The 25669-nt window shown below is 45.2% G+C and overlaps 1 protein-coding gene across 3 annotated transcripts in view; it reads left to right on the top strand.

Moving 5' to 3' along the window:
- LOC306916973 (partitioning defective 3 homolog B-like) overlaps positions 1–25669 on the top strand; it is a 308458-nt gene that overhangs the window by 231332 nt on the left and 51457 nt on the right. For all 3 annotated transcript variants that reach the window (XM_079495073.1, XM_079495074.1, XM_079495072.1), the window contains exon 23: positions 12873–12984. In XM_079495073.1, the coding sequence (XP_079351199.1) occupies positions 12873–12984 (112 nt within the window). The remainder of the gene's footprint in view (positions 1–12872; positions 12985–25669) is intronic.

Here is a 25669-nt window from a genome sequence, read left to right as displayed (position 1 = left end):
ATGGTTGACAGGAGATGGGGAGTGACACGCGGCAAAAGTCGTCAGGATCGGGACTCGAACCCGTGACACACTGTCAGGCTAGGATTAGCATCCTATGTGCCCGGACCACTAGGCCGGCCCGGGCCAATGATTTAGTTTCCTGACTCAACTTCAGCTCCAACGATTCGTTACTTTGTACTCGACCTGCAGCCCCGACGTTTTGTGACTTGAGTCGACTTCAAGCCCCAGCGTTTCCCGCCTCTGCAAAATGCCAGTTGTGTTCGCCAACAACAACCGATCTACAAGCTATAGCGACACGCTGCCAGTGCGGCACGTTGTTGGCTTACAGATCGATTCTTGGCGGCAAGCCCACACATTTGTCTTCAGAAGGAGTTCTCTTATGCAAAGACAAAACGGCTTCACATCATCTGCATAGAGGGTGTTTGTTCAACCGGCGGTGACTCACAGCTCACCCAGAGACCTTGACACCATTAGACCCCGTGTCACGGAAATGCCTCCAGACAAGCCGTGCTACTCTACTTCATCTTCTGTATTAATGTAGAGATTGTTCTCTCTCTCTTGCACTCTCTCAAGCTCCATTTTCGTCATCCTTAACCCATTTTGGGCGGGAACCCCTTTCGGTGTTTTAAACATTATGTTATAATTTAGCTATTGAAAAATAGCAGATCTACAAGCTCATAGCGCGCCACTCGGTGGCGCGCTATGAGCTTGTAGATCTGCTATTTTTTGAAAAAACGTGAAAATGTGCCTGAAATCTTTGAATATATGTTCTTTCAGAGCGACTTTTTAACTCAAATCTTTGCAAATCTTTGAAAATATGTTAACATAATTATGTTTGAGAACAACTGACATGGAAACATGGGTTTTTAACAAAACTGTCAGGATTAAGAAGACATTTATTTTATTTCGACGTCAGGCCTAAATGGGTTAATTTAGGTTCTGGGGGATGACACTAAGGGAACCTCCCGCCTCTGTTTCCTCCGCCGGCGCTATACGATGCTACGCCAGGAAAAAACAAACATTTACCCGGAGCCCTCGTGATGTGTACTTCTGCAACCTCGGGCGCCCGGGCAAAACGGAGGAACAAACAGCTTTCTGTGTGTGCGTCGTGTGTGTGTGTTGCGTGCGTGTGTGTGTGTGTGTGCGTGCTGTGTTAGATATAGGGCCAGCCGCAGCCAAGGAGAGGAGTCATCAGGTTCACTGCACTCACACACTCACTTTCTAATTAGTATGGCCTCACACTGTCTAGCTCACGCCACCGGAGGACTGCAAGATGTACTCTCTCTCTCTCTCTCTCTCTCTCTCTCTCTCTCTCCCCTCTCTCTCTCTCTCTCTCTCTCTCTCTCTCTCTCTCTCTCTCTCTCTCTCTCTCTCTCTCTGACTCACATCCTACCGACCATGTCTTCTGACTCTGTAATGTCCCCTCTCACTTTTCGAGAATCTTGTCAAACTTTTTGTTGTCGTTGCACGCACGCACGCACGCACGCACACACACACCGCCCCCTTCCCTCCCTACCTGATATTTCCCCTTAAAAAACCTGGCTCTGTACTTTTGTGCACATTTTCCCCTCTACACGTCTTTGCCAAAACAGATAGCTTGTAGATCAGCATCCATGTGTTCCATTCAGATGTCTCTGTATTGCGCGCTGTGTGAGCTTGTAGATCAGCTATTTTTTGCTGAATTGTATAAATAGTCATGCTGCGGTTCAGGTCGTTAACCATTTGGCAAGGCAGGCCGTGGAACCATCAACCCCCCCCCCCCCCCCCCCTCCTCCCTCCTCGGCAGCCAGCGTGTCTCTCCCCGTTGATATGATCATATTTGGCGTAGTCGTCAGCGATGGCGGAGAGGCTCCGGCGTATTGAGATAATTACACTGTTGTCTCATTTGAGAGAGCGACACACACGCTCAATCAAAATGGCAGCCGTAATTACGAGCCCAGGGATTGGCTAATGGGTTCTGCAGAGAAAGGCGTGCGTGTGTGTGTGTGTGCGTGCGTGCGTGTGTGTGTGCGTGCGTGCATGCGTGTGCGTGCAAGGCGTTGTCAGCAGAGATTAACCCATTCTGTACGGGAACCCCTTTTGGTGTTTTAACTAAGCATTATGTCGAATACTTTAGCTATTGAAAATTAGCAGATCTACAAGCTCATAGCGCGCCACTGAGTGGCGCGCTGTGAGCTTGTAGGTCTGCTATTTTTGAAAAATCGTGAAAATGCGGCACACATCTTTGGATATAAATTATTTCAGAAGACTTTTTTTATTATTTCGACGTCAGGCCTAAATGGGTTAAGCGAGTGAGTGATAGTTGACGATAAGTGGTAAATAAATAATAAAAACCAAGGCTAATACGTGGGGTGATGTGTACTGGTTCTGAGAGTTTCTAATGACTGGTGGGAGGCGGGCGGTTGTCGAAGCCGGCTTTCTCAGAGTTGAATTAACATCCCGGATAGTCAACTGTCGGTTATTGACTTGATGTGATTATTCCGTTGATGACTTTTTCGATTCGTCCAATAATGTATATAATGTAATAATTAAGCACAGCAAGCATTATTTATGCATCAGTGTCGTGCACAAATATATAGCAGGATTTTACAGCAAATGGCTATTTTCAATAGTGAAATGGCTTTTTGTTTTTACTATTGAAATTCAGCGACTGTATGTCATCATTGAATTTAAACGTTACAGAGATAATGGCCAAAATCTCTTGAAAACGGCAATTAAAATGGCTTGTTTTTTGTTAATTAGGGAGAGGGGGGGGGGGGGGGGGGGGCTGCATGATTTTACAACTCTAGTTTAATGTGGGCCTGACTGTAATTTTAACCCATTTTGACCTGAGATCAGATTCTAAAAATGTCTTCTACATCCTGACAGTTTTCTGAAAAAGCTATGTTTCTATGTCAGTCGTTCTTCAAAAATAGAAGACCTACAAGCTATGTAGCTTGAGCTTGTAGATCTGCTATTTTTACATAATGCTAACACCAAAAGGGGTTCCCGCCCAAAATGGGTTTTAACCCTTAGAAGGTGAAAGACGCCAATTGGCGTCTTCATCAGAATTCCGTAAATGATCAATGACGCCAATTGGCGTCTTCGCCGTTTTTGATTAATCTAAACATATTAATATGCTCCGAAGCGCTGTTTAAATTCCTGAGCTTATATTCCAACTACATTACCCAGAAAACCCGTGTCACGTGACACACGTGTACGTGTTGCCATTGGAAGCTGGTCCCACCCCCTGTAAACAGTGGGGGCAGAGGGAGTCTTCATAGTTTTCATTGTTTTGCCTGTTTACCCGTCTCGCCCGAGCGATTTTCTAGCAGAAAAAGTTGAAAGCAGTACTATTTATTTGAGCGAGTTTTGTGGTAGTAGTATTGATCCATACGCGTCCCAGTCGCCTTCTCCAGGCGGAGTAGCCCTGGTCCAGTGCTTACAGCGAGACTCGCTGCTCCCTCCCTCCTTTTTTCATTGTCTCCCCATCGTCGTCCGATGAGCTATACCGGGAAACCATTGAAGAAGACGATCAACCCGGAATGTTTTGAGGTAATCTTATTGTAGAAAATGCCCTTCTATAGTGATCAGACATCATAAGATGATCGCTACAAATAGATGCTTGGATAATTACTACTACTAGTCAGATCATGACGCCAGAATGACTCACCACGATGGCCCCCAGCCATTAGCCAGCACCAAAGGTGCTGGCTAATGGTGTCGATCGGTTGGTCGGTGCAGTACAAATGTATCGTAGCAGGCATGCACGCATGGCAGTACAAGTATTTTATATTGTAGCGTGCCTTATAGGCGATCTGATCTTTAGAGTAATGTTCGCTCCTTTTATTTACTGTCTACAAAGACGGAGAACAAACATGCATCGTTTACTGAAGCAACGCGTGGTTATGATGACCTTGCTACAAGGATCGGAGGGGGGACGGGGAGTGAAGCTAACAGTAGCGTATTATATAAGATCTGTATGACGTTTCATTGACGTCTGAGCTTGCATGATAATCGCATTAATTGAATATTGTATACTATCATGATTGTACATTGTTTAGTGTGTCTCCGTGTGATGATGATGATGACGATGATGTCAGATAGCCTACGTCCCCCCCACCCCCAACTGGCTATTGGCCGGGCTGACTACAGCTAAATGTTTATTTTTATATATTTAGAACTGGCATCAGAGAAGGAGGATGATGATGATGATGATGATGAAGACGAAGAGTCAAGACTGCGATGGAGTTCTCCGACACTGAACCGGATGCATTCATTCATTTCAGTTGTTTTTTTTAAATTTAGCCTACACACACACACACACACACCGTCAAGAACAACTGGAATGCAGTGGTTTGGGGACACTGGGGAGTTTGGGGACAACTGTTTTGTATGTAGGCCTATTTATTTTCTGTAATATTTATTATAATTGTATTATGTTAGTAGTCATAAAAAATAAAATACGCTTTTACAATGAGTTAGACCTGTCATGGCTATTTTGTTCACTATTCTGAGGTTTATGGTTTGACTAAGCGAGTTTCAACTGTGATTTACTCTGTAACGGTAGATGGTAAGAACCCAATTTTTTGTTATAATACAGTATACATTCAAGTCTATATTTTGATACATATCATGGGCACAAAGTCATATCAAAACAATGTCCTTGGATGTGTTTTTTTATCAAAACTGTTTCTTCACAACAGGTTTTTGAGATACATGCATGAATAGACAAGGTACTGGTAAGACTATGTAAACATGGTATATATCAAAATGTGCGTTAGAATGTCTAATTTTTTGAGTTTATATGATGTTCCATTTCAGAGCTAGGGGGACTTTTAGCTGGATAGGTCAGATTGATCATGACTGACCATGCTATTTATAGATGGCAAAATATCTACAGTGGTACATGTGAGAAACTTTTTATTTTATTTTAATTGAACTAGACAACTCACCCTTTAAAATGAGATATTGCATGGCTATGTACGCCCAGCAGAAAAAAAGTTATTTAGAAAATAAAACTTCAACCGGGCATAACTTTTTTTGTTGTCCTAGAAACACTACCCAGTGTAAATGCAGGCTCTTTTAAATGGCTTCCAACACAAAAACTAAACATTTTATCAACTCAGTTCATTTTTTTCCTGGAAGCAGACAAGCCAAGCTTTCTCTGAAGGTCTTTCGTTGTCACACATTCACAACAGAGAATTTTCAATAAATCATTCAAAAACGCCATTCTGCCATAGAGAAGTCTAAAAACTATATAGAAATCCTTGAAACTCTCAAAGAGTTAATGCAAATGCAACAGAGATGTGCTGTATAGCCCTGCTTAACTATACTGTATCGTCAACGTTAACCACTTGGTAAGCTAAACAGACAGATTACATTTGGTACTGTTAAATATGCCTGAGAAATGGACGAGTTATTTGCTTTGTTGTTGTTGTGTGTGCTAACTGTCGCCACCCCTACACGGCGTATAGCGTTGAGAGGAGCGGAGGCTAGCCAGCGGATGCTAGTCAGCATAGCGTGACTCCATACATTCTGCCGCGTTGCATCAACCTGTGCTCCTCTGGAGACACTGACTGCATGCGTGACCTGACAGCTCCCTGCAATGCAGTGCAGAGTGTGAGTGTGTGTGTGTGTGTGTGTGTGTGTGTGTGTGTGTGTGTGTGTGTGTGTGTGTGTGTGTGTGTGTGTGTGTGTGTGTGTGTGTGTGTGTGTGTGTGTGTGTGTGTGTGTGTGTGTGTGTGTGTGTGACTGTGTGTGTGTGACTGTGTGTGTGACTGTGTGTGTCTCTCTCTCTCTCTCTATACTTGAGAGGACCAACATATTCCCAGTGGATCTAGATGTTGTGAAGGATCATTTTTCCCAGTCCTCAGACAAAATGGTCGGTTTATGATTGAAGGACATTTTTTTAGAGATATACGATGAAGAAAAGATTCAGGTTTAGGTTCAGACATTTAGAGGTTTAGGTTTAGGGATTAGCTGATCTACACATAGTTGCGCGCTGGTGACGTTCAACCGAAAGATAGCTGATTACAACTGTGTGTGTGTGTGTGTGTGTGTGTGTGTGTGCGTGTGCGTGCTTGCGTGCTTGCGTGCGTGCGTGCGCGGATGTATGGACACAGCGCTGCGTATAAAGTATGACTCAGCCCTCCTCTGAGAGCATCAGGATTAAAATACTGCACACACACGTACATGCAAGCACACACACATACATGCAAGCACACACACATACATGCAAGCACACACACATACATGCAAGCACACACACATACATGCAAGCACACACACATACATGCAAGCACACACACAGTGTGTACACACAAGGCACAACAAACCAATGCTAAAGATCTTGCGATCGCACGCATGTGTGTGTTCGCACTGCACGAACACACACATGCACACACACACACACACACACACACACACAGACTCGGCGAGGTTTGCTAATTAAAGGCAGGGTCACCAAGGAGAGGCTTAACCATGAGCCGTATTCTTGACTAATGAAGCTCTCTCTCTCTCTCTATCTCTCCCTCTCTCTCTCTCTCTCTCTCTCTCTCTCCCTCTCTCTCTCTCTCAGTCAATACCTGCCTGCAGGTCAATCCATTAGTATGTAAGACGGAACCAGCCTGTTTTGTTTTAAGTTTGCGTGGGAGATCTTTTGCATCGGGCAAAGGTCTGGTGTGTGTGTGTGTGTGTGTGTGTGTGTGTGTGTGTGTGTGTGTGTGTGTGTGTGTGTGTGTGTGTGTGTGTGTGTGTGTGTGTGTGTGTGTGTGTGTGTGTGTGTGTGTGTGTGTGTGTGTGTGTGTGTGTGTGTGTGTGTGTGTGTGTGTGTGTGTGTGTGTGTGTGTGTGTGTGTGTGTGTGTGTGTGTGTGGAGGCATCCTCATTTATCCTTTTTCCATGTTGTTATGGGGGGGAAAAAAAACATACTCGTGCTGAAGGTGAAGTACGCATGAGCCAAAGTTAATTCATTTTGGGCGGGAACCCCTTTTGGTGTTTTAAACATTATGTTATAATTTAGCTATTGAAAAATAGCAGGTCTGCTATATTTTTTTTAAATCGTGAAAATATTTATTTCAGAAAACTGGAGGACTTAGAAGATTTTTTTTAAATTTCGAGGTCAGGCTTGAATGGGTTAATTCAGAAGCAGCAATGTTAGGCCAGCAACGTCTCCACTCTCGCCTCCCGTGTGTTCTATAAGGCAGCTGACCCCCAATCTCAGGGACCCCATAACTCTCAGACCGGGGGCACGGTGGCACAGTTGGTATTGTCGCCTCACAGCTAGAAGGTCCTGGGTTCGATTCCCGCTCAGGGCGCTGTGGGTGCTGGCGGCGTGTTTCCTCCTCCGCTTCATCAGTGCCCACACCCGAGGCGGGGTTGGCGAAAGGGCCTTTCTGTGTGGAGTTTGCGCAAGTTCTCCCCGTGTCCCCTAGGGTAGGTAGGTACCCTCACAAAAAACATGCAGTAATCCTGGTCTCTAACCTGCCTCCCCCTGGCCAGCCAGGGCGCCTGATGGAGGGGAAAGGAACTGGTTGGAATAACGTGTTCCTTCCACGCGCTATACGTCCAACCAGGGAAACTCCCCCCTGTCAGGTGTAAAGGAGCAACTTGGACACTCAGGCATGAAGGAAGCATGAGTTCAAGTCCGTTGCTCTCCCCATGTCCCCCATATATGGGGACTAGGTTGGTGGAGGGTGTGTAGAGCTCAGGATCACATTAGATAATTGACACAGGGGTGAAAAACGGGTTACAAAATCGTAGGATATAAAAATTAAAAAAAACTCTCAGACCAGGGAAAGGAAATGGTTGGAATAACGTGTTCCTCCCGCGCGCTACGTCCAACCGGGATCATAGAAATGGATCACAACCACATCACAACGTGTTATTGAGCTTGTAGGTCAGCTTTGTTCACTATAATTGAAATAGGCTATTCCTAGAAATGAAGTGGAGTCAAATTTTCGTATTAGCGCTTCTGACGTCAGAGAAAATGGCCCGATTACTGCTTCCGGTTCACGGAGACGGTTCATGGGCTCTCCTTCTTCTTCTCTTTTTTCGTGCATTCTGTTGGTGCATTATAGTGGCGTGGTTAAGTATACTCCAAGTATACTCCGAGTACTATTTAAGTATAGTACTCGAGTGTACCACTGCATTGGACCAGCGATGTTTCTCTACAGTAGGGGTTCTCAACCCGTGGGTCGCGACCCCTCTGGGGGTCGCCAAATTATTTTGGGGGGTCCCCAAATTATTATTTTTCTTTTTTTGCAACTGAATGGCTGGAAAGTGGAAATGAAGAGTTACATATAGTACACATAGTACATCATGCATACACCTTCCCTAATGATTTATATCTGGTTTCAGTATGTATTTATGGTGTATTGTCTCTATTATTAAGCTTATTGTAGCAGTCAATTTATATTGGGGGGGGCGGGGCGGGGGTCCCGAGACATTGCCAAAGCATTTCCGGGGGTCCCCGGCCAAAAACGTTGAGAACCCCTGCTTTACAATACTGCGGTGAAACGGCGAGGCCGACGCCGTGATGTTTCCTCCGTGTCTAGTAAACACCGATAAACGGCTGCATCGCGTCCCTCTCTTGGCAGCACATGCTGAGAGACACAGTTACTGTCACTTGTCTTCGCTTTCCCCCCCGCTGTGCGTGTGTGCGTGCATGTGTGCGTGACGCTTATCTAGCACTATAGGTCCAGTGAACATAGGTGAATAGGTCATAGGTCATAGGTCTTGCCCCAATTCTGTCCCCCACCACCCCGAATCCTTATCTCCTGTACATGGAATACATTTGGCTCTCGTGGATTTGCCAATCTTGTCACTTTAACCCATTTTGGGGCGGGAACCCCTTTTTGGTGTTTTAAACATTATGTTATAATTTAGCTATTGAAAAATAGCAGATCTACAAGCCCATAGCGCGCCACCGAGTGCCGCGCTACGAGCTTGTAGGTCTGCTATTTTTTAAAAATCGTGAAAACGTGGCGCAAAATTTGGTAATATATATTTTTTCAGAGCGAACGTTTTTTAACTCAAATCTTTGCTTCCGAGGGGTCCTTGGAACAACATATGTTCAGATGGGGGTCGGAGGCCGATTACATATAATTTTTGGGGTCCTTGATATGAAATATTGAGCACCACTGAAACATGGGTACTTCAGAAAACTGGAGGATTTAGACAAGACATTTTTTTTAATTTCGACGTCAGGCATAAATGGGTTAACGTGCGACTTCTGCCTCGGATTGATGAGCTTTGGCCGTCGGTGGATCTATGCGTCAGTCATGCCTCCATTTTTAGGTCATTGCTTGTGTACTGATATTTTCGTCTGCTTACTGAGACACAATACTATCCCCTACTTTAACCCATTTTGGACTGAGGTCGATTAAAAAAAGGCTTCAAAATCCTAAATTTTTTCTGAAAAACCCATGTTTCTATGTCAGTGGTGCTCAACCTTTTTCATGTCAAGGACCCCCAGAATTATCTCTATTGGGCCACGGCCCCCCATCTCAAAATATGTAGTTCCAGGAACCCCCCAGAAGCAAATATTTTAGTTAAAAATGTTCGCTCTGAAATATATATTCAATGATTTGTGCCACATTATAACGATTTTTCAAAAATAGCAGACCTACAAGCTCGTAGCGCGCCACTCGGTGGCGCGCTATGAGCTTGTAGATCTGCTATTTTTCAATAGCTAAATTATAACAATGTTTAAAACACCAAAAGGGGTTCCCACCCAAAATGGGTTAAGCCCTATATATATTGTGTTGTTGTCCGAGTGTAGCCAACAAGCTCACAACACAATGCGTTGTTCCACGTCGTGTTGTGATCTTATAGATCGGTTATCGTTGTATTTTTGATAACGCTTGAAGATGTTTGCCTATAACGACATGCCAGGTTGAAAGTGGTTACAGAATTTAACGAACCAAGCTACTACTAGTTACTCTCTATAAAAAAAGCATTTTAGCTATACTAAACGGTCCGTTTCAAAATAAGCATCCAGCTTCATTGAACTGAAGCCACTTTGTATCTAATGTGGTCGGTAATGAGGACATGTTATGACATTGAGTTATTGAATAAAACATGATGGCGTAAAAGCTACAGATGGAGAAGGGTAATTCTCTCTCGGTGTAATGGCAAGCTGCACTAAAGCACTCTGTTGTGCTATTTTTGTGTTGATGCTCCACTAAGCTACATGGTATAAAAAAAAAAAAATCACACCCGTGTGAACTGAGTGGTGTAAGGTCTGTCTGACGTAATGAAATCATGTCTGACGTAATGAAATCACACCCGGGTGTGATTTCATTACCTGGCTTTGTTTGTGCAGAAAAAATGAGCATGGTTGCTATGTTCACCCTGTTCACCCGGGTGTGATTTCATTACGTCATTACAACAGGGTGAACATAGCAACCATGCTCATTTTTTCTGCACAAAAAAGCCAGTTGTAGGAGTGGTTTACACCACTTAAAAAACTAAGGTGATACTCCTTTGCGGCTAAATCATTCTGAAAGTATTGGAGCTACTAACCCCCAAGCTATACTGGGAAGTCTAGTTCAGTTAGTGGCATATCTACTAATAGTTAAAGGGCCACTTCACCCCTTTTGCAACCAGATGTTATTTTAATGATGTTTGGGAGACGAGAAACACTTTCCTGGGGTGTTTATGTGGGTAATATGTGTTTTTAGATATTTCAGTGTCCATGGGCTCCATGATGTCATGGACCACTGGGCTCACTTACTTCCTGAACTACAATTCCCATAATGCGTTGGTCCACTGCTCCTCCTTGTGGATAGGGGGAGGGCTGTTTTACTGAGACAACATGTAGTCCAGGAAATAAGTGAGCCCAGTGTCCATGAAGCCCATGGACACTTTGAAATACTTAAATATCTAAAAACACATATTACCCACATAAGAACCCCAGGAAAGTGTTTATTGTCTCCCGAACATCATTAAAATAACATCTGGTTGCAAAAGGGGTGAAGTGGCCCTTTAAGCTAAGCAATAATGTGGTACCTGTCTGTCTGTCTGTCTGTCTGTCTGTCTGTCTGTCTGTCTGTCTGTCTGTCTGTCTGTCTGTCTGTCTGTCTGTCTGTCTGTCTGTCTGTCTGTCTGTCTGTCTGTCTGTCTGTCTGTCTGTCTGTCTGTCTGTCTGTCTGTCTGTTATCTGAGTGTGTGTTGTGGATGTTAACCCTTTTGTTACTGAAAACGACAACTTGTAAAAGCTTGCATATTGTGCTGCGGCACGTCCTGAGCTTTATGCATCTGCTATTTCCGGTACGCGAAGACTTGCACACACCTAACATACTACAGTCAGTAAATCAGAAAAGACAGTGCCCTTTGCGGGAAAGTGTGTACTTGGTGATGTGCATCCTCCTCGTAAGAGCTGACACAGCTGGCCTCGTTTGCCTAGCATGACATGCTAACTATGCTAACTAACTATGCATGGGTCGTGTTTTTCTTTATAATACTTCCAGAACATGGAGGGATGTGTTTTCAGTGAAACATAATGCATTGGTTCCCAAAGTGGGGTCCGGGTACCCCTATAGGGGTTCTTGAGGGGGGTTCCAGGTAACCTGACTCCGCCAAATGGGGAGCAGGAGGGGGGAACCCAGTGTACTCTGCTGCCCCATTTGGCGGAGTCAGGTTAGGTTCCAGGGGTTCCCCAGCTAAATGATAGTTTGGAACCAAATGGACCCTTATGGGTCTGTAACTCCGAGAGTTAAACTAACAGTGATTTTACAATATAAATCAGGCGTCCCGGATATGGAAATGCCATTAAATGGGGGGGTCCGTAGACTAATGCATGTCAAACTGGGTGTCCTTGAATTTAACCCATTTTGGGCGGGAACCCCTTTTGGTGTTTTAAACATTAGTATATAATTTAGCTATTGAAAAATAGCAGATCTACAAGCTCATAGCGCGCCACTGAGTGGCGCACTACGAGCTTGTAGGTCTGCTATTTTTTGAAAAACCGTGAATATGTGGCGCAAATGTTTGAATATTATATTATTTCAGAGCGAACGCTTTTAACCCAAATCTTTGCTCATAGTAAGGGCATTTTATCAGGTATTTGACCTATCTGGGAACTAAATCGTTACCAAGAAATTTCTTCACCAATGTGTTTCTAAAGGTGTCTAATAACATGTACTAAAAGTTTGAAATTCAACTCCTGTGGGAAATTGAGTTTATTAGCATAATATGTGACCATACCCATAACATCCTATATAAGGCAAAAAAGTCCAAATTTCATCATTCTTTAATTAGCATGTGACATATGAAACTAGGGTGATTTCATGATTCTGAATCCATTCCAAGCACTAGTTTTGCACAAAAAACACTCCTTGGGCTAAATTAGACCATATCCACTTGACCAAATATGCTGACCTCATCACGTTTGTGTGGCCGTTTTCCTCCCAAGGAGTGTTTTTGTGCAAAACTAATGCTTGGAATGGATTCAGAATCATGCAAACACCCTAGTTTCATATGTCACATGCTACTTAAAGAATGATGAAATTTGGACTTTTTTGCCTTATATAGGATGTTATGGGTATGGTCACATATTATGCTAATAAACTCAATTTCCCACAGGAGTTGAATTTCAAACTTTTAGTACATGTTATTAGACACCTTTAGAAACACATTGGTGAAGAAATTTCTTGGTAACGATTTAGTTCCCAGATTTTCATAGATTTCTCTTACTATCAGGCCTAAATGGGTTAAACGGATTGAGAATTACTGCTAGAGCTGTAAAAATCTTCTCTTATGGGGGGTCCCTGGCATATATTTTCAAATGGGGGGTCCGCGGGCTAATTTGTGTCAATTTGGGGGTTCCTTGACATGAAAAGGTTTTGGAACAACTGACATAATCTCGTCTCTCTGTCCTCCTCTACGCAGCGAGCAGCGTGTCCAGGCTCTGAGGAGGGAGTTCCATCAGACCCGCGCGGCGCCGTCCTACGAGGAGCTGGAGGCGGCGCGGCGCAGAGTGCTGGACCACGACCCCCATCGGGTAAGTCCCCTCCGTGAGACGTCGTGCGAGCAAAGTGCCCGCTTGGTACTGTAGATTGTTTGAATTTTTTTGAGGGGCGCTTGCTAGTCCCCTCCTACATCCAGCTTTTAGTTACCGTCCACAAACTTCGTCTTAAGCCATTTTGACCTGAGATCAGATTCTAAAAATGTCTTCTACATCCTGACAGTTTTCTGAAAAAGCTATGTTTCTATGTCAGTCGTTCTTCGATTTTTCAAAAATAGCAGACCTACAAGCTCGTAGCTTTGAGCTTGTAGATCTGCTATTTTTCAATAGCTAAATTATAACATAATGTTTAAAACACCAAAAGGGGTTTTAAACAAACATTAAATTCCCATTGACAGTGAATGGGGAATTTTACGTCATGGCGTCTGAGCAAATAGGCATGGTGTCTTATGTTACGTCATGATGACGTACAACGATAAGAGCGCCCCTCGCTTCACACGGGTGTGATTTTAATTTCAATTTTTACCAATTTAACTTTTAACATGTAAAAAAACTGACCAGTCCATACCGGTCCGTCCATGTCAGATGCATTCACCCAAGACCCTCTGCAATTGTAATTGCAGAGGGTCGTCGGTTCGTCGGTCGGGTTCTCTGGACCGTTCCAGGTGGACCTAATTCTACACTTCAGATCAGTAGTTCTCAACCTTTTCAAGACACGACCCCCCCCAAAATAATCATAATGTGAACTGCCCCCCCCCCCACCCTGACAAGCACTTGGAATGATCCCATTTTGACCTGAGATCAGATTCTAAAAATGTCTTCTACATCCTGACAGTTTTCTGAAAAAGCTATGTTTCTATGTCAGTGGTTCTTCGATTTTTCAAAAATAGCAGACCTACAAGCTCGTAGCGCGCCACTCGGTGGCGCGCTATGAGCTTGTAGATCTGCTATTTTTCAATAGCTAAAGCATAACATAATGCTGACACCAAAAGGGGTTCCTGCCCAAAGTGGGTTAAAGGAGTTCAGGCATTAGATTTAGTTTGACTCAGCCCCTCAGATATATACATAGTCCACAATGCCTCGCATTGCAAGGCGTCGTGTGCTTGTAGATCGTTAACGCTAATGTGGCTACCGTCTTTTTATAAGAAATCCGATGCGTTGACATTGGTGACGATTTAGTAATGAGCCATCGAAGTTCTGTTCAAGCACCTCGATCCGAGAAAGGATTCTGAGGGAAAATATTTAAGATTGCAGGTAACATGGAAATCGGAGGTATCGTTTCATTGACGGACCGCAGGCTCCGTTCTGAATCAATAAAAACCTAAAAAGACGTTAAAGATGTCATCGGCAGGGAGCGTCATCTTGGGAAAAAAGAATTTAAGGACGTCATCCGCAGTAAATGTGTTAAAACTGTCCTTCATTTGACACTTCACTGCCCTCTGGGGTCCCACCCAAAATCATGTGGTGACCCCCTCTCCCGGTCTCCCCTTGTTCTAGTTGGAAGTCATGGCCGCCAGTTCCCACCTGAGGTTATGTGGCAGTTCCGACTGATCCAGACCGCCCCGAATGACCGCTAGTTTGCATAACGTCTTCAGACTAGGACTTAGGTCCAAGATGTCCACGTGATTGATACAAAAGCGGATGACGAGATCTCCCGCAATGCTGCATCTCATCCCATAACCCCTCGTCACAAACGTACTCGGGTGTCTCCCCCTGGTCATGGCCTTCTTCCAAGAGAAGGTCTCTGGATTGAATATCAACACGTAATTGAAGGCCTCTGCCTCATGCATGTCCATGATTGTAGCGGAATGGTGCATGCCGCCGGATATGTAGAACACTCCGTTGTAAGCAAAGGCTGAATGCCCCGTGTGTCCTTTTGGAAGAAGCCCTGCGTCCGGCGTGCTCAGCCAGCGGTCGCTTTCCGTGTCAAACACTCTGACGCCGTTGTAGTGTCCCGCGGCGTGGTCCACGCGGCCGCCAAACACAAACATCTTTGTCCCCATGATGGCGGCGGAATGACCCGACGCTGCGGGAGGCGGAGTACCTCTGGCGTCGATGAGAGTCCAGACCATCGTGGCGGTGTCCAACTTGTGCATGGCGTTGGTGCATTCGGTCTCCCAGGTGTATTCTCCTCCGTAGATATACATGGCCTTCCCCAAGGCACAGGCCGAGGGTTTGTACCTCGCCGCCGGAGCGGTCCCGGAACACGCGGGCGCGAACACCCTGTGGGCGTCGACGTCGAACGCGTAAAGCACGTTGCGTTCGTCCGTCCCCGTGTGAGGTAGACGTCGCCCCCACATGTAGATGACGTCTTCTATCAGCACGGCCGTGTGGGCCCAGTAGTGTTCTGCGGCGTTCAGAAGATTTTCTTCTCCAGTATACACCGAGGGACAGTTTGTCCAGCGCAGGGACACCGTGTTGAAGACGTACACGCCGATGTGACACATGTCGTCGTTCTTCATTTCCCTTCCGAAGAGGAACACTCTTTGCCCTACCGCCACGGGAGCAGCGCACGGATTGTGCGTCGGGGATCCTTTCAGATGGAAGATCCAGCGGAACGTTCCGAGGCGGGAGCCGCGGGACACTCCACGCGTCGGGAACATAGCGGATTAAAAGGTATCAAGCATCGCACCGTACAGTCATGTTTTGTATGAGTATTGTGTGTGCTGCCATTTATATGCTAGGCAACAGTGGCACAAGCCTCCTGCAAAGCTCGGCCAATCGTTGATAGCTGCGCTGTTTGTGAAACAAGCTTCCAAATGATCTGAAATCCTTTACTTGTGCTTTCTATGGTAAGAGCACTCAAACCTTATTATTTCCTGCCTTTATATAATTTACCCCCCCCCCCCCCCCTTCCCTTTCTTTTATTTTCTTGGAAAATTGACACGATAGAAATATGCGCAAAAACGAATTTCACACACTTTCTTATTGGTAAAACTGTGATGTGACAATAAAGTTGAACTCGGGTTGAATCTGATATATATATGGGGATTCGCAAATATATGTTTTTGGAGACCGTTTGAACCGTCTGACTTTCCACCCGGCGCACCACTCCCCCGCGGCAGAATCGGCTCGATATTATGCTAACCTCGAGCGTCCTCGGTGTGCTTGTGACATCACAGAGCCATGTCGGAGCATGACGTGGTCAGTGACACCAGCGAGGTTTATAACGGTCTCACGCGGCCAGACTAGTCTCCGTATTTGGACTCCATATTTGCGTGGTCCAACATTCAACCAAACAAGGCTCTTCTGTCCTCTCTAGTGTTTCCCAACTTTGTGTGGGCCTCCAAATAATTGCGGAAAACCAAAAATTGTATCGCGGTATAAAAAAAATCACACTCGTGTGAAGTGAAGGGCGCCCTTATCATCATACATCATCATTCATCACGTTCCGTGCTCAGCCAATCAAATCATCACAAATTGGCCATTCCGTCCAATCACTTTTGGTGTCTTCACCTTTCTGCCATCACTTTTATCTTCAATGTGCTTAACCCATTTTGGGCGGGAACCCCTTTTGGTGTTAGCATTATGTTATGCTTTAGCTATTGAAAAATAGCAGATCTACAAGCTCATAGTGCGCCACCGAGTGGCGCGCTACGAGCTTGTAGGTCTGCTATTTTCTTTAAATCGAAGAACGACATAGAAACATAGCTTTTTCAGAAAACTGTCAGGATGTAGAAGACATTTTTAGAATCTGATCTCAGGTCAAAACCTTAACCTGCGACTGAGCATGGGGTCCCCCCTGAACATGTTTTGTGCAAGGGACCCCCATACCAGATTAGTGTTGTTAAAATGTTTCCCAAAAAATATTAATCTTTCACTTTTTTTTCAAGATTTTTGTCTTAAGGAAGGAGGAGAGACCTAGCCTGGCTAATAAGCCAGACTAATATCACACAACACTGTCGCGGTATATCAGTCTGGGCTGGCTCCACTTGGATTTCATTTCCCGGGGGGCGGGTTCAAACATTTTCTCTTTGACGCAATTGGTCAGAGCTACTGTCAGTCAAAAGTCTCAAGCATTGAACGTCACTGTACCAAAGCCCGCCCATATTGCATACCGTGTCCCGATTGGTCCGACCTGTTCTCGATTGTAGGAAAGAGGCGTGCTACTGAGCCTCGCCAGACCGAAATCCGCTGGTAGGCAACTTTTTTTTGCCAACGGCTGATTCGGTCTGGTTTATTAACCAGGCTAGGAGAGACCCGCACACCGCCACTTGCTGGTTCAATATGTTTATTTTGTTAAGAGTCGTAGCAAAGTTTCGGCCTTTCGGCCTTCTCCAGGCATCAAGAAGAAGGCCGAAAGGTTGCTACGACTCTTAACAAAATACATTTCTTGAACCAGCAAGTGGCGGTGTGCGGGTCTCTCCTCCTTCCTAAAAACGTTTGCTGTTCTGCCAGGACCTATACACACCTGCTATAAAATTGAACCGGGTGTGCAGAAGTCATCTCTCGAAAACGATTTTTGTCTTGAAAATGTAGATGTAGGGAGATCGCTAGCCACTGCTTGCTTCCATAGTAGAAGCAGCCGAAATCAACAAATACCTGCATTCTTGCACGGTCATTAGTGGCTTTAGGGCTCAGAATTAGGTCAATGACGATGTTAGAAGCTTAATAAACCATGAATTTGACCTCTGGGTTAGCAAATCAATGTTTCTATTGACAGATTACGGCCACAACCCTTGCTCGAAAATGGCTGATTATCACTTCCGGTTCAACCGGGCCGGATGGTCGGCTCTTCTTCTCTGCCTTTTTTGTCCATTCTGTTGGCACTGGCCCCAGTATGGTAACGCAGGGGTTCTCAACCCGTGGGTCGCGACCCCTCGGGGGGTCGCCAAATTATTTTAGGGGGTCCCCAAATTATTTTCAAAAAAAAAAAAAAAAAAAAAAAGATTTTTTTCAAATTTTATTTTCACGATTTTTCTAAAATAGCAGACCTACAAGCTCGTAGCGCGCCACTCGGTGGCGCGCTATGAGCTTGTAGATCTGCTATTTTTCAATAGCTAAATTATAACATAATGCTTAAAACACCAAAAGGGGTTCCCGCCCAAAATGGGTTAAGGTTATTGTAGCAGTCAATTTATATTGGGGGTCGGGAGGGGGCGGGGTGGGGGTCCCGAGACATTGCCAAAGCATTTCCGGGGGTCACCGGCCAAAAAACGTTGAGAACCCCTGTGGTAACGGGAGGGAATAAGTGCTCATGTGGCCTATAGTCGCTTCTTTTGGTGTAGCTTATTTCTCTCGCAGAACGTGGCAACAGTGGCTCTGTGGCTCTGCGCGCAGGCCGGGGTGGAGCACTCGTCTTGCAAACAAGCGTGTATATTTGTCCACAGAGATGGCTGTGTGTGTACACACACAGTGAGCACGTGCCTCAGACTCTTTTTGAGACGTCTTGTTAACATTTGAGGTGTGTGTGTCACCGTGGAGCCTCGTTAAGATTAGATGGAGGGAGCTGACATTGTACCATGCCCTGTGTGTGTGCGTCTGCTCACGTTTATCTTCCATGGTCTCTCTCTCTCTCTCTCTCTCTCATTTCATTGTTTTCCTCCTCCCTTTTTCCACATTTTGATCTCTCCCTTTCAATCGCTCCACTTTTCCATTTTCTGTAGTGTTCTTTATCTTTGTCTGCATCTCATTACACACACGTACTCACTCTCTCTCTCACACACACACACACACACACACACACACACACACACACACACACACACACACACACACACACACACACACACACACACAATTCAATTCAATTCAATTCAAAGGGCTTTATTGGCATGAGAAAACATACGTTTACATTGCCAAAGCAGAAAGCACAATACAACAATACAGCAATACAATCATAACAAAAAATATGTACATTTGAACGTCAGAATCTTCAATAGAACAATTTCTATATTGTACCAAGATCACTGGATGCAGGTATAGTGCAGGAATATACACCATGATTAGTCTTTAGGGTGGTTGTGTTCCGTTTGATATCCTTCTCCTATCACAGCAACTCACGAATCTCGCTGCTGTGTTTGCACATTGTTGTACTTCGCCCAGCAGACACACACACACACACACACACACACACACACACACACACACACACACAGAAAGTTCTTTTTTTTGCCACTCGGTAGGCGTTCACCCATGACTTCGGGTATACACACGCGCATATCCTCTATTGTGTTCGTATAGAAGAGTATGTATTCGTCACTCCGTTCCACTCTGAAAATAGCAGATCTACAAGCCCACAACGCGTCGCTTGTGATGCGTTGTGGGCTTCTAGATCAGCCATGTTCAGAGTGCAACCAAGCATAAACTTCTACTGGATCTACTAAATAAATTCTAAATAAATTCTACTGGATCTGTTCTCCACTAGCCCCCATTATTCTTCCACTAATCTCCATTTTAGTCTAGTTTTTATATTTGTGGACGGAATTGTCAGTTTATTTAGTCTTAATTTTGTCATCGTAGCTTAGTTTAAAATGATTTATTAATGTAGTTTTCGTCAGTGAAAAAAGGTAGTCGGCGAACATTTTTCGTCGTAGTTATATAGTCAAAAGACAAAATCAACACTTCGCGGTAGTCCCCGGTCTCTCTCGAGCCTCAGTCGACTCTTGCCAGTCGTAGTCTTCATCGCATGTTTGCCGGGTGAGGGGTTGAGGGGCGGGGACGGGGGGGTGGGGGGCGTGGGGGGGTTGGGTCCGTAGCGAGCTAGCGCGCGGCGAGGGAGAGCTGTGATGTGATTGTGATTCAGAAGTGAAGAAAGAGAGCAAACCCAACGGCAACAACAACAACAACAGCCTCGGCGGCGAGAAACCCAGCGGTGGGACGCCTCCCCCTGAGGCGCTCGATAATGAAACGCCCCGTGTGCACGCCGTGCGCACGCACACACACACGCACACACAAACACACACCTCCCCATACAAACGCACGCGCGCACGCCTCTCACACCTCCCCATTCACACGCCCAGAATAGAAACAAGTGGCACAAGTTGAAGCTCGCGCTGGAAAACAGAACTGAGAACAAACGAAAATGAAGAAATAAAACGTACATAGCCTGCAAACACACCTACTGACGTCAGACAGCAGTCAGGAATATGCCAGAATATGCAGTGATTCAGGGGTTTTTTTAGCAGACGGCTCCGAAAGCGTTTGGTTCAGCCCTACAACAAACCGTACAGTTGGGTGCCACCGATATTGTCCCTTATCATTTGACCCATTTAGGCCTGACCTCAAAAAATAAAATCCTTCTAAATCCTCCAGTTTTCTGAAATAAATATTTTCACGATTTTTCAAAAATAGCAGACCTACAAGCTCGTAGCGCGCCACTCGGTGGCGCGCTATGAGCTTGTAGATCTGCTATTTTTCAATAGCTAAATTGTTGTAATTGTAATGTTTAAAACACCAAAAGGGGTTCCCGCCCAAAATGGGTTAACTGTCCTTTTGCGCAGAACACGCAAACCTCAGCAAAAAGAAAAGGACAATATCGATGGCCTCCAACTGTATGTAGTATATTTCACCTCAAGCGTGATGTATACTTGGTTTGCGCGTAGTGGTGCGTGCAATGTACAAGCTTGAGTGCAATGCGTTTCCGCATAGACGGAGTGGATCTGCTATTTTTGGCTATCCGCTATTTTAGTCGGCTATCTGCAGTTTTTGTGTAGATCTGCTATTTTCAGTTGTTTTATTCCAAAAATTTACTATGTTTTTGTACTGTTAGACCTAGTAGATCTGCTATTTTCAGCAATGGCTGGGCTATTTCATTTGGCTATTCGATATGTTCTCGCCGTTTTAGACCTGTTATTTTTAGCTACTAGCCGTTTCGTTCAGCCGTCGGCTATTTTCATGTACATTTTCATTCAAAGATACAGTATAATATCCTCTCTGTCGGGTGGACAACTCATACTGTATGTCCCAAAGTGTTACTTTTCAGTATTAAAATAAAAAAATGCCATAAGTAGCAGATCTACAAGCTCGAAATGGGCTATTCTATATTAGACGTCTAAAATATGTCTAAACGGCCGTCTAAAACCAGATTATACGTTTTTTTAGCAGCGTATAGGCCAGGGGTTCTCAAACCGTGGGTCGCGACCCCTCGGGGGGGTCGCCAAATTATTTTAGGGGGTCCCCAAATTATTTTCAAAAAAAAAAAAAAAAAAAAAGATTTTGTTTTTTAAAAAAAAATTCACGGTTTTTCAAAAATAGCAGACCTACAAGCTCGTAGCGCGCCACTCGGTGGCGCGCTACGAGCTTGTAGATCTGCTATTTTTCAATAGCTAAATTATAACAATGCTTAAAACATCAAAAGGGGTTCCCGCCCAAAATGGTTTAAGGTTATTGTAGCAGTCAATTTATATTGGGGGTCGGGAGGGGGCGGGGCGGGGGTCCCGAGACATTGCCAAAGCATTTCCGGGGGTCCCCGGCCAAAAACGTTGAGAACCCCTGGTATAGGCTATAGACTAGGTTCCCAAACTTTTTCATGTCAAGGACCCCCAAATTGACACTCATTAGCCCGTAGACCACCTTTTGAAAATATATGCCAGCTCAGCTCAGTCCGCTGCCCCCCCTCCCAAATTGTGGGATAAGAAAGAAAAGATATGCCAGGGACCCCCATAAGAGAAGATTTGTACGGCTCTAGCAGTGATTCTCAACGCGTTTAATTTCAAGGACCTCCAGTTTGACATGCATTAGTCTACGGACCCCCATTTAATGGCATTTCTATCTCTGGGACCCCCAATTTATATTGTAAAATCAGTTAATTTAACACTGGTACACTGGTTCCATTTGTACGCTCTATGAGTTACAGATCCATTTGGTTCGTAACTATCATTTAGCTGGGCACCCCCTGGAACTCTTTCAAGGACCCCTGGGGGTCCCCGGACCCCACTTTGGGAACCACTGGACTAGTCCCATCTAATAGCCGACAATCGCTCAGTGGGCCGTATGCTATTTTCCACCAACAGTGTAATTCAGGTGTTCTGGAGGGAGTCCCGGACCAGCGTGTCTGACAGTCTGTGCTGCGTGCCCTGCAAGCATGCAAGGTGAAGAGACCCACTTGAGCCTCGCCGCCGCCACGCGCCCCGCCCTTTTGTCGGCGAGCATCCGCACCGCATGCGTCTGACCCCACGGCCATGGTGCTGCATGCTTTTCAATAGAAGGACCACCATCTCTTCACACTCGAGGCTAAACGTGCCATTCTCCCAGCGTGTGTGTGTGTGTGTGTGTGTGTGTGCGCGTGCGTGCGCGAGCATGCATGCACGAGTGTGTGCGCGCAAAGCATTACTATACTTATGAGAGCCAGATGTCCCCATAAGTATACTGCCCTACAAAGATAAAGTGCACTAACCATGTAATAAAGGCAGATAAGTGTTTCAACTGGTCAGCCAAATGAGATATTGACAAATTATTGATATTACACTGATTGTACATTATGTTCTTTAGGTAATTGTTTATCCCCCAGAATCACGAAGGCTAATTTGATCTTGGGCTACACAAATAAGTCTGTGTGTCCAAAAACGTATAGATACTGTACTTTGGCTTTGTTGTACAGTATAGTAGAACTTTAGCAATAGACATTGTGAGGACCTTTTTTGTATCGCCCCCAAAAGAGAAATGTTGTTTGTTTTCATAGTTAAAAATTCATACGGTTGGCCCAGGCGGTGGCGTAACCGTCTGGGCACCCGACTGGTAATCCAGTCGCAGTGTGCCGTGGGTTTGACTCCCGAGCCCGACACGGCCTTTACTGAATGTCTTCCCCCATCTCTCTCCCGTTTCCTGTCAGCCTACTGTCTGTCCCTTCAAAAACCAATAAAAGGCGTAAGCCGCAAAAAAATATCTTTAGAAAAAAAAAAATCATACGGTTACAAAAGTTTCTGATTAGGCAGTAGGGGGTTGGATTTTGCGTTTAGGTGTTGTACGGTTAGATTTAGGCTCAGTGTTGGCACTAAAAATGCACCGTAAATTGCATTTATAACAAAGAATAGCCATCCTAAAGCATGCTGAATTATCGGGTATATTACCAGAGTGTGTGTGTGTGCGTGGCATGCGTTTGTGCATGTGTGTGATGATCGTGTGACTTCCAACCAAGATGGTTCTGGGGTATAACACGTCATGCTAACGTAAACATCGGCCCGGGATGAAAGCTCAGACTGCGGTTTTAGAATACCCATTCATGTGTCTGTCCCTCCTGTTACCAATCCTCTGTCTATGGAGAGGGGGGTGGGCACGCAACCACACACACAACCACGCACACACACGCACACACACACACACACACACGCACGCAAGCAAGCGCGCACACTGCACACAGTTGCCCACATCTAAGCATGTACGATTAAGTGAGTGTGACACTGTCCTTCGGTTTGGTGGGTACCAGGAAACGTGTGGCCAAATCTAGCCTTAAAAAAAACCTCTCTCTCTCTCTCTCTCTCTCTCTCTCTCTCTCTCTCTCTCTCTCTCTCTCTCTCTCTCTCTCTCTCTGCGCCTGTCTCTGATTTGACAATATCTCCATGTTCCCTGTCCCTGTGGAGAGGTCAGCCTTGTAATTATGACAACCATACAGTCGGGGGGTACTCTCTTTTCTCTCTCCATTTCGGCAGGCTTTGTGTGTGATGTCACGCCGACTCTCTCCCTCCCATTGTGTCAAGAGAGAGACGCCACATAGCCATGGGATGGGAGGAGATCACACACACACACACACACACACACACACACACACACAGTCACACACACACACACACACACACGTTTTTTTTTTTTATGATTTGTCAGTGCTTGCAGTTCAATACTAAATCTACTCCCACATCAGCCTGTTATAGCGCCGCCAGCAGGAGGCCTATGTTTGCTAAATCGGCCTTTGATATATCACTCCTACACATTTTGTCCAAACCTCACAAGAGTGAGAGAGAGATAACTTGTTTACTTGATTGTTAGAGAGGCGTGGGAGTCTCGTGCTGCGTTCAAATATGTTGAGCTAGTTTCAACCTCAGCTACAAATATACAAAGCTACAAATATGCTGTGTAGCTGTGCATCTTTTGTATCTTTTGCATCCGCCTGTGTGTACGAAATGTCTCTCTCACTCACACACACGCACACACACACACACACACACAGCCACCCACCCACCCACTGGTTCGTATCTCCAACCAACTCATTACACACAGCCAGGTTCTGTGACACATCCGCAAACACACACACACACACACCACACTCCAGCATACATCCCACACTCGCACGGAGGTCGCAGAGTTACACACAGGTCACACAGACACGCAGGCATATGTCGCACAGAGAGTGTTACACACAGCGTCATTATAGAGACAATGCACACACACACTCACACACACACACACACACACACACACACAGACGCACACTCACGTCCAGATATGTCATCTGTCTTTTTTATTTCTCTCTAATGTTGTGTGTGTGGACATCCATCAAGTTGATGATATTTTAATGTCACATCCTAAGGCTCTCTCTCTCTCTCTCTCTCTCTCTCTCTCTCTCTCTCTCTCTCTCTCTCTCTCTCTCTCTCTCTCTCTCTCTCTCTCTCTCTCTCTCTCTCTCTCTCTCCCTCACACACGCGCACACACTTCATAAATAAACCCCCACATCATTAAGTAAACACACATCGACCTGTCACCATGATAGATGACACACACACACACACACACACACACACACACACACACACACACACACACACACACACACACACACACAGAGTCTGGAGTCTGGAGTCTGGTGAACTGTGAGGGTATACGTGCTGTACTGCCCACGGGCAATAGCCCCCCCCCACTCACAACTCCCTGTGGGATTTGCACCCACAGACGGTCCAAATGAACGCTCGAGGGCGAATCACGTTCGGCGTGCGACCAAGTATAAAGATGCTGACCTTCTGAAGTGCGAACGCACACACTTTTTTAATTTAGTTATTTGGATTTTCAATTGGAGACATAAATCACGTACGACATCCAAAATATACCCAGAGTCAAAATGCAATGCAAGATCACGTTTGTCTGTATAAGCCGGACGCAACCAGTCATGGGTATATGTAGATACAACCTTGTTGTACTGTATGTGTATTGCTAATAATGGCAAAACACAGGACGATATTTTAAGTTTATTTTGTATTTTTTCCCCCATAGAAAATGACTTAGTTATTGTAAAAACAGGATATCAACAGATCCAATAAAACCTTCTATTTTGTTCGTTTGAATAACTTGATACATTGTTTATTTGAACATTTATTGTTATAATTGAAAATATATATTGTGGCGCGCTACGAGCTTGTAGGTCTGCTATTTTTGAAAAATCGTGAAAATATTTATTTCAGAAAACTGGAGGATTTAGAAGAGTTTTTTAAATTTTGAGGTCAGGCCTAAATGGGTTAAAAAATAATATACCAGTCCTAACTCACGCACACACGCTCACAGCCGCGCACACACACGTGCACACGCACACACACACCACACACATCACACACACACAGCCTGACACTTGCTACCTGCTGTACAGTTGTGGGTCTGTACAGCGCCAGCATGCCAGCGCTGGCGGACCTCTCATCTAGACAGACTGTGGGATTTTTGGAGGGGGGTTTGTTGTCAGGCCCCCGCGCCGCATCCCAGTGGCTGGCCTGTCACTTTCCCTTTGGCCTGACAAGACCCCTTGTACACGTACACACACACACACACATGCGTGCGCACAGTGCAGGTGCAATGGATGAGC

The sequence above is a fragment of the Electrona antarctica genome (genome assembly GCF_951216825.1).
Source record: "Electrona antarctica genome assembly, chromosome: 24".
NCBI lineage: Eukaryota > Metazoa > Chordata > Actinopteri > Myctophiformes > Myctophidae > Electrona > Electrona antarctica.
This window is presented reverse-complemented; position numbering and strand designations above follow the sequence as displayed.